Source organism: Eubalaena glacialis, chromosome 3 (genome assembly GCF_028564815.1).
Source record: "Eubalaena glacialis isolate mEubGla1 chromosome 3, mEubGla1.1.hap2.+ XY, whole genome shotgun sequence".
Classification (NCBI taxonomy): domain Eukaryota; kingdom Metazoa; phylum Chordata; class Mammalia; order Artiodactyla; family Balaenidae; genus Eubalaena; species Eubalaena glacialis.
The window spans coordinates 65,361,451-65,371,711 of NC_083718.1; the positions used below are offsets into that span (position 1 = coordinate 65,361,451).

Here is a 10,261-nt window from a genome sequence, read left to right on the forward strand (position 1 = left end):
ACAGGAATCAAGAAAGTATGGTACTGGCACAGAAACAGAAATACAGATCAATGGAACAGGATAGAAAGCCCAGAGATAAACCCACGCACATATGGTCACCTTATCTTTGACAAAGGAGGCAAGAATATACAATGGAGAAAAGACAGCCTCTTCAATAAGTGGTGCTGGGAAAACTGGACAGCTACATGTAAAAGAATGAAATTAGAACACTTCCTAACACCATACACAAAAATAAATTCAAAATGGATTAAAGACCTAAATGTAAGGCCAGACACTATCAAACTCTTAGAGGAAAACATAGGCAGAACACTCTATGACATAAATCACAGCAAGATCCTTTTTGACCCACCTCCTAGAGAAATGGAACTAAAAACAAAAATAAACAAATGGGACCTAATGAAACTTCAAAGCTTTTGCACAGCAAAGGAAACTATAAACAAGATGAAAAGACAACCCTCAGAACGGGAGAAAATATTTGCAAACAAAGCAACTGACAAAGGATTAATCTCCAAAATATACAAGCAGCTCATGCAGCTCAATATCAAAAAAACAAACAACCCAATCCAAAAATGGGCAGAAGACTTAAATAGACATTTCTTCCAAGAAGATATACAGATTATCAACAAACACATGAAAGGATGCTCAACATCACTAATCATTAGAGAAACGCAAATCAAAACTACAATGAGGTATCACCTCACACTGGTCAGAATGGCCATCATCAAAAAATCTACAAACAATAAATGCTGGTGTGGGGTGTGGAGAAAATGGTTCTGATGAACCTAGGGGCAGGACAGGAATAAAGACGCAGATGTAGAGAATGGACTTGAGGACACGGGGAGGGGGAAGAGTAAGCTGGGATGAAGTGAGAGAGTAGCATTGACATATGTACACTATCAAATGTAAAATAGATAGCTAGTGGGAAGCAGCTGCATAGCACAGGGAGATCAGCTCGGTGCTTTGTGACCACCTAGAGGGGTGGGATAGGGAGGGTGGGAGGGAGACCCAAGAGAGAGGGGATATAGGGATATATGTATACATATAGCTGATTCACTTTGTTATACAGCAGCAACTAACACAACAATGTAAAGCAATTATACCTCAATAAAGATGTTAAAAAAAAAAAGAATAAAAGAATCATGTCATTGGAAAATATTCATAACGTGGTGCTAAATGAGAAAAAAATGTTACTGTATTGGTGACTAATTTTGAAACTATGCACCTCAGACTGGGACTAGAACCCACGTGCCAGGACTCGAACCCAGCCAAAACCCACAGTCTTCCAACTGAGATCACACACCTGGTTTCAGGGCTTACTGAAGCTCAGGTTTTTGATGTCTAATCGCAGAAAGAATTCAGTGAGAGACAAAGTGATACGTAAGAAGTAGATTTATTTAGAGAGAAACACACTCCACAGACAGAGTGTGGGCTATTTCAGAAGGTGAGAAAGGCACCAGGGTATGGGGGTTGTCAGTTTTTATAGGGGTGGGTAATTTCATAGGCTAATGAGTGGGAGGAGTATTCCAGCTATTTCAGGGAAGAGGTGGGGATTTCCAGGAATTGGGCCACTGCCCACTTTTTGATCCTTATGGATCCTTGGAACTGTCATGGTACCTGTGGGTGTGTCATTTAGCTTGCTGATGTATTACAGTGAGTGTATACTGAGGCTCAAAGTCTAGTGGAGGTCGACTTGTCCGCCATTTTGGACCCATTTGGTTTTTTGGGGTTTTTTTGTTTTTTAATTTTTATTTTTGGCTGTGTTGGGTCTTCGTTTCTGTGCGAGGGCTTTCTCTAGTTGCGGCAAGCGGGGGCCACTCTTCATCGCGGTGCACGGGCCTCTCACTATCGTGGCCTCTCTTGTTGTGGAGCACAGGCTCCAGACGCGCAGGCTCAGTAGTTGTGGCTCACGGGCCTAGTTGCTCCGCGGCATGCGAGATCTTCCCAGACCAGGGCTCGAACCCATGTCCCCTGCATTGGCAGGCAGATTCTCAACCACTGCGCCACCAGGGAAGCCCCGACCCATTTGGTTTTAATCAGTTTATGTCATGGCCTCGGGCTATGTTGTTCTTTCAAAGATTGTGCCCTGCCCCCTTCCCTCCTGTTTCAGTGTGATCCCAGTTGTGGTGGGTATGAGTGTGTGTGTATGTATGTGTGTGTGTGTGTGTGTGTGTGTGTGTGTGTGTAACTGATAGGCAGTGTCAACTGAAGAAAAACACACAACCTAAAAGTTGCAAGTTAAATTTTCTTCTGGGATCTTACTGAGGACTATAGTTGTAGCCTGGAGGATGGCCTCTCAGATAGCTTTTGAGTAACTGCTCTGAAGAAGTAAGGAAAGAGACAGGATATATAGGAGTTTTTTCCTAAGAAGAACATCAAAAGATTACTGCTAGTCACAAAGAACAGATATCTGAAGTTAATGACTTTAGCACTTCGGAAGATGCAAGGATCTGGGTTCATTGAAATTATTCCTTAGATATGCATCTTAACTATCTATGGCCAGTATCCAAAACACAAAATGCTTCCTGTTTTTCTCAGGCCCTGCCATCGGTAGGTGGCTGCAGTGGCTAATGGCTTGATTCTTGTAGAACTGTGATGGTGGGCAACATTCCCTGTCCACAGCAAAGAAATAAAAAAACAGGAGAGTATGTATACAAATGTGAAAATATTTCTTTTTATGTGTTGCGGTTATGAGTGATTTTTTTTCTATCCTCATTTTTTCCCTAAATTCTGAGTTGTTTGTTCGTTTTTCCCCCCTCTCCAATGTCTACATATTTTTTTTTCAATTGAGGTATAATTCTCTAAATTTTGAAAATTAACTTATATTGCTTCGGTAATCAAAAGAAAATATTGTGGTTTTGTTGTTGTTGTTACTGAACTGAACTTGGGTCTGCTTGCCCACCACACAGCAAAGCCAATTTACTGACAAGGTAGTGGTGAAGGAAAGTACAGCATTTATTGTCAGGCCCAGAAAGGAGAATGGACGGCTCATGTTCAAAAGACCCAAACTCCCCAAAGATTTTCAGGGAAGGGTTTTTATTTTTATTTTTTAAAATATTTATTTATTTATTTGGCTGCGTCAGGTCTTAGTTGCGGCACGTGGGATCTTCGTTGTGGCACGTGAGTTCTAGAGTGCGCAGGCTCATTAGTTGCAGCACGCAGGCTCTCTAGTTGTGGTGCACAGGCTCTAGAGTACACAGGCTTAGTTGTCCCGCAGCACGTGGGCTCTTAGTTCCCCGACCAGGGATCAAACCCATGTCCCCCACACTGGAAGGCAGATTTAATCACTGGACCACCAGGGAAGTCCCTCAGAGAAGGGTTTTTAAAGGCAACATTTTGGGGTGAGGGCTGCAGGGTACATGACTTTATTCTGATTGGCTGGTGGTGATGTAATAGGGTGGTGTTTCAGGAATCTTAATCATCAACCTTCTGGTTCCAACCAGTCTGGGTCTGTATCTTGTAGTCAGCATGTAGTCACAATCCTCTACCTGGGTGGGGGTCTTAGTTCCTGCAGAAGAACTCAAAGATATGTATCAGATTGTGATGTATATCCCTTGGGGAGGAGCTAGGACTCTGTTTTATCACTGAACTATTGTTTCTTGACTGTTTTTCCACATCCCCTCACTTCCCTAATTAGTAACTGCTTGAGTCTGCCCTTTGGAACTCAGGGAAGGCCTAGAAGACCAAAGCCCTTTTCTACAAACAGGAAACAGGGGACACAGAAGGGCTTTTTTATGTGGGAGAGCCCTGCAGGGTCCTGCTTAGTTTCAGTCACCCCCTTTCTTTGATACTCCTCAATCCTGGGGGCAACAGGGAGGCAGGACAAGAAAGAGAATAAAGTTTTAGAGAGAGAGGTTAATCATAAACTCAGCAGGAGAACTGAGTTTCAGGGGGGCCTAGTTTCATTTTTAAAAAGTGGTTGCCGGGGCTTCCCTGGTGGCGCAGTGGTTGAGAATCTGCCTGCTAATGCAGGGCACACGGGTTCGAGCCCTGGTCTGGGAAGATCCCACATGCCGCGGAGCAACTGGGCCCGTGAGCCAAAACTACTGAGCCTGCGCGTCTGGAGCCTGTGCTCCGCAACAAGAGAGGCCACGATAGTGAGAGGCCCACGCACTGCGATGAAGAGTGGCCCCCGCTTGCCACAACTAGAGAAAGCCCTCGCGCAGAAAACGAAGACCCAACACAGCCAAAAATAAAAAAATAAATAAAATAAAATAATTAATTTAAAAAAAAAAAAAAAAAAAAAAAAAAGTGGTTGCCAAAAAGGGTTATTGAGCCCACCCGTACCACATTCTTGGTCTGGGTAGGCCACTGGGGCTGCTCCACCTGACATTTATCATCTAATCTCCACTACTTTCTACGTATGTCTCTGTAATATGCTTTTTCGCTTGATTGCTTTTGCCCTTGAAATGATCCAAAATCATCTGAGAAGGAAAAATCTTTCCAGTCAAGGACCCGTTTCTGATTCTGATATGTTGCTTTTTTCTTTAGAACTTGGAGAATCTGGTGGCTCAAAATACCACCGGGCCTGTCTTCTACCCAAGGCTCTACCACCTGATGGCCTATGTCTGTATACTAATGGGAGATGGGCAGAACTGCAACCTCTTCCTGAACACAGCCTTACAGCTCTGTGAAACACAAGGGAATGTGCTGGAGAAATGCTGGCTGAACATGAGCAAAGTATGTAGCATCAGCTAGCAAGCTGGGGAAGGGGATGCTCACGGGGGATGCGAAGGAGCCCCAGAAGCCCACTGCCTGGCTGGGTTTCACCAGGTGTGAAAGGCCATCAGAGGCCTTTCTGGACCCTTACTGAAAGGGGTGACACGTCCATAGGTCAGGTATTTGCACCTCCTCTTCCCCTTTGAGTTCTCATGGGATCTTCCCCTCCTGCAAATCCCCTTTAGCAAGATCTCCACCTTCTCGTAGGTCTCACCACATTCCACTTTGTGTTCCATGTCTTGCCTCCCTTCAAGAATGTGAACTCTTAGAATGCAAAAACCACTGGGTCCCTAGCATAGTGCCTTATACTCGGTATTTGTTGAGTAAGTGAATGAATGTACACTTCTACATGTTTATTTAAAGAGTCATGTGTCAGTATCCTAGTTTGGGCTGCAAAATTCATTGTTTGCCTGTGGGTTTGCCTGGTTTTAAAAGCTCAGGGACATTTGACCATTTGGGGATTACCCCACTCTTGACCACACAAGCTGAGGAGCACTGATGAATTCTGTGTTCTCTTTGTCTCCTCTCAGGAATGGTGGTACTCAAGCTCTGAGTTAACAGAAGACCAGTGGCTTCAGACACTCTTGAGTCTCCCACCATGGGAAAAAGTTGTATCAGGCAAGGTAAACATGCAGGATATTCAAAAAAACAAATTCCTGATGAGAGCTAATATCCTGGACAATCCTTTCTAACATTTCATGAAAGAGAACAAAGATTTTAGTAAGACTCATTCTCTTGTGATTATCCATTATTAACCTTTCTTTATAGGCAGCACCATCCAGGTTCCTGCATATTCCCTTCTGTTCCAGACACAGAACCAGACCTGTTGGTTTCTCCTCTGTCTGGAGGGTTAGAAAGGGTCGGTACTGTCATGCTTTCCTTTCTCCCAGCTTTACACAAATTCCCTTTGCCTTTCATGTTGTTTTAGCTTGACCTGTTTATTTTCAGCCCATGCAAAATTGTAGCAGATCAAAAAACTTTAATATCAAAATGGTACGTGTTGCAACAGATACACTTCTAGTTAATCTATTAAACTGAAAATGGTTATTTTTAAATGTCCAGTTGTTTAATCTTTTGTGTATAGCCCAGGATTACAAATAGCAAATTCTCCTCATGGTCTGTAAGGGCAAGATTTCAAAAGACACCTCTGTTGTGTGTGACTTCAGCCTCCAAAGCCCCTATAACCACATGCATCAAATATCTGTGGAAATACTTTTTTTTTTTTTTTTTGGCTGCACGGCTTGTGGGATCTCAGTTCCCCGGCCAGGGATTGAACCCAGGCCACCACAGTGAAAGCCCAGAATCCTAACCACTAGGCCACCAGGGAACTCCTGGAAATAAATTTTTAAATGGAAAGATTAGCAATTTTGATGTATCTTTTACATGCTTAGAGTTGATATATTTCTATATTTAGCAAAGTCATAGCATTCAACTTAACTTCCCAGATGTTGGAGAAGCTGCTCTAGAGCCATCTGTGGTCACTGTCTCTCTTTGTTGGCAGACAGAACAGTTCTTATAGGCACTTCGTGCCTCTGATGGTTCATGTGGAACACGTATAGATTCAGCCCCTCTCTGCATTGCTGCAGCTCCCTCGTGTTCACTCATTTCACAGACCCAGGTGGCCTCCTCAAGCAGGTGCCCCAGGATTTCTATTTTGTTGACTCTAGTCACCTTTTGATCCTGGAAAGAGGTTCTTCTGATGGACATCGGCATGTCCGACTTTAACGTACACCTCAAATTCTCCTAGTGATTTCCACAGGCAGTGCCCCGTGTGGGTGCGTTCTTTCATAGGCCTGTATTTCATTGTCCTTCTGCAAAAGGCAAAGCTGTCTTTTTCCTCCTGGTAATATAACCGAGTTCTACTAAGGAGGTTGGATAATCCCAGTTGGTACCAGGAGGTTAGTCACAGGGGCCTGGGCCCTGACATGGTGGTAAGGACAGCTGGCTAGGAGATCAGAGCATTAGGTTCTAACATGAGCTCTGCCACAAGCATATTCCTGGGGCCTCATCACCTAACCTCCCTATTTCAGCGCTGGGTGTGGGTATCAAGTAAGATAATAAAGTTGTAAAAAGGAATTGAAAAATTATACTGTGCCATACAAGCAAAAAATTAGTATTAGACAGATGACTGATTTTAAACACACACAAAAGTGCATCAAATATTGAACTTTGCATAAATATTGTCCCCTTCAAAGCTGTCATCCTGAAAGTTGCACACTTGTCCCATGTGCTAGATAAAAATTCCTTGCTTTCTAATTGCCTTCATTATTTTATATAACATTCATCTTAATCATTCACTTATTTATTCATCCAACTAACATTTTTTTTGACTGATCACCATGCATCAGGCATTGATTAAGTACCAGAGATTAAGACACAAAGACATAAAAGACACAATCCTTGACCTGGGTAAACTCATAGGTCCCATAGAGGAAACAGACACACAAGTCAACCTCACTTAGCCCATATTTCACTGTAATTGTACTAGAGGTGTGTACACAGCAAACAGCATGGTGGAGAGAGTAGCACACACAAAGCCCAGATATCTCTGAAGACTTAGCTGAACTGCCTCTGACACGAAGTCATTTTGATTACCCTGTGCCTTCCAGCTGAGGGTGGAGGGCAAGTGTGGGTGAAGATAGGTGAGTGTGTAAGGGAGAGTGGGCGCACATGAGGAGAAAAGTGAGAGCAACGCTTGGCTTATAGCAGAGAGGTGTTTGACATGGAGCTTATAGGAGATGTCCTCGGCCAAGCATCTGGGGGTCTGTTCTGCAGAGGCTGTGCCATCCTGGAAGCGAAGTGCCGTCCTTCCAGCCCCCCCTACACGCCCCCTCCTGGGGCAGAACCTTTCATTTACATTACCAGCACCTCCTAGATGAAGTCCTCCAGGGAGAAGCTGGGGGCTGGGTTGTGCCCACAATCCTTCATCCTCCAAGATTTTCAAAACTTCTTTCACTTTATTTTATTGGCCTCTGACCAAGCCAAAGCAAAGACTGGAGGAGGTCGACAGTGGGAGGGCAGCCTGTTACTAGAAGTACAATGAGGTAATTCCCTAAGGACTGATCAAAGAAAGTGAAAACAGAAGAAGAAGTAGGAAAAGGCCAAACTGCAATTTAGAGATTTTACATTCCACGTGTCTGAATCCAGAGGAGCAGGCATCAGCCTTTACAGGAATCCTGAACTTGCTTTCTGGCCCCAGCTACACCACAAACCAGTTATGTGACCTTTTCGTCAGTTTCCTCACCTCTAAACTAAACAGGTTGTAACAGGTTCCCATCCCTCCCCATCAGGTAGCCATTCCCTCCTCCTACCAACAGGCTGGGTGTGGGTCCACCTTCTCCGTGGCCAGCAGATGGCAGCACCAGCTCTTTGCTCTGGCCACGGCCCAAGGAACAGTTTCTGGTCAAGCTCCAAGCTTTTGTCTTCAGGTCCACAGCCTCAGCCCTGAACAGTTAGAACCATGTCAGCTTCCACGGTAGCTCCCCTCATTATCTACAGGGAGCTTCCAGCATAAGGTTCTCAGGAACATCACTTGAGAAGGTGGATTCTGGCTAGAATTCTTTTTAGGAGAAGGCAGATAATTTATGAAGATTTCAGGAACAGAGAGTAACGGAGAAGTGAAGCCCTATCTTTTCTTTCTTCCTTCCTCCCTTCCTCTCTCTCTTTCTCTCTCCCTCTTTCTTTCTTTCTCTCTCCTTCTTTCTTTCTTTCTTTCTTTCTTTCTCTGTTTCTTTTTTTTCCCTTTCTTTCCTTCCTTCCTTCTCATGAGCCTGTGAACTCTCTTCCCCAAGTCTATGAGTTCCTAGAGGGCAGAGGATCTGTCCTCATTCCCTATCTCCAGCACTATGCTCATTGCCTGGATATATAGTCAGTGCTTAGGAAATGTGAATTAGTGATTTAACCACATTTTCATTTGATCATCTTAAGTTAATTCTTACAAGCACTCTTAGAAGTAGGAACCTAGTATTTATTGAATGAGTAAACTATATGGACTTTCAGGGAAATCAACAAAAATTACTTATCATCAACTCTGCTAGCCAGACTCTGTACTCGGGTTACAATGATGAATAAGAAACGGTCTGCACAGCAGTTACAGATGTCTATTTAAAAAAAAACACGGACAACCTAAGAGCTGTGAGCTGAGTTTATTCAGTGTCTTACTGAGAACGATATCGCAGGAGACAGCCTCTCAGATGTCTGAGAAACTGTTCCATAGAGGTAGGGGAGGAGCCAGGATATATATGAATTTTTTTTGCTGGAAAAAAAAAAACATGTAGTTGAACATAAAAAGATGACTGCTAATCACAAAGAACAGACATCGCAAGTTAATGATTTTAGTGCTTTTTTATGTGTGGGAAGACGCAAGAATCTGGGCTCTTTGAAATTTTTCCATAGATATGTTTCTTAACTATCTAGGGGCTGGCAGAGAATAATACCAGCTTGGATCAGAGGGGAATTATTAATACACAGGAGAAAATGTATCAGGCCAATCAGGCTAAACCTCTTATCGATATGTATTTCTCCAATTAATGTGATTCCAAGATGCCAAACTAGAGCTTAATAATAGATCAGATGTTAGTCTAATGCCCAGGTCATACAGTGGTGAGGTTGCTTTACCAGGCCTTTGCCTCCACAGGAAGGGATTGCATTTTGCAATGACTTTAATGCATGCCGGCTCACAGGGAGGAGGAGGCCTGAAGGGCGGCCCTGGAAGAATCGTAATCTAAAAGCTTGAAATTAATTGAAATAGACAGAAAAGATACAATGAACCCAAATCTTTCACTTTCTCTTATGGTATTTTTGAGAGAGGTCATGGAAGGAGGCCAGTTATTTCCATCCTAGTGCTAGCTCTCCTCCTCAGTTTATTTCACTTTTCTCCCTTGGGCTTTTTTCTCTCTTGCTCAACCTCAATTAGCCAACATTGAACCATGAGCTTAGCCTCCTGTCTGAGCCTGGCGTGTCTTGAGGTGTCCTGTGTCAGAGGATTCACCCTGTGCCCTCTGCATTGTGTGCTCCTTCCCGATGATACGGTGCTGGTTCTTATCCTTTAACCCGGGAGCTCAGTTTAGCTGCCTCAGCTAAAGGACACAGAGCAGCGTGGCACTTGCTGGCTGCCAGCACCACTGTGCTCCACAGAAGTTTTACATTCTTTGGGACCAAGATCCTTGAATACGCTTTTCAGAACCATTTCCCCCTCTGCCAGACCCACTTCCTTCAGGAATGGCTTGTAGGAACACCCAGACATGTTATAAACAAAGCCCCTAGGGTTCTGCTGGGCCAGCAAGAGCAATGACTGGGTTTTGCAAAATGATCCATATTCCTCTGGGTCTATTGTACATTCTAAGAGATGCCCTACAAAATAAATTTAGATTTTATGTTTCTTTTGTCTAGTTGAAAGAGACTCTGTAATTTAAGAAAACAAAACAAAACAACAAGCCACCCCCCCCCCCCAATTCTATTCAAAGCAAGAGAAAGAACCTAGATTGAATCTAGATTCAAAACTCAGTCCCCAGGGTGTTCTTATTGGGGGAAGAGAAACCTCAGA

General features: G+C 43.7%; 1 protein-coding gene across 1 annotated transcript in view; it reads left to right on the forward strand.

Annotated features, from left to right (window-relative positions):
• Positions 1 to 5,408, forward strand: part of ADCY10 (adenylate cyclase 10) — an 87,934-nt gene extending 82,526 nt beyond the window's left edge. The window contains exons 31-32 of the mRNA XM_061185760.1: positions 4,489 to 4,677; positions 5,247 to 5,408. Coding sequence (XP_061041743.1) covers positions 4,489 to 4,677; positions 5,247 to 5,408 — 351 coding nt within the window. The remainder of the gene's footprint in view (positions 1 to 4,488; positions 4,678 to 5,246) is intronic.
• Positions 5,409 to 10,261: the final 4,853 nt, after the last annotated feature.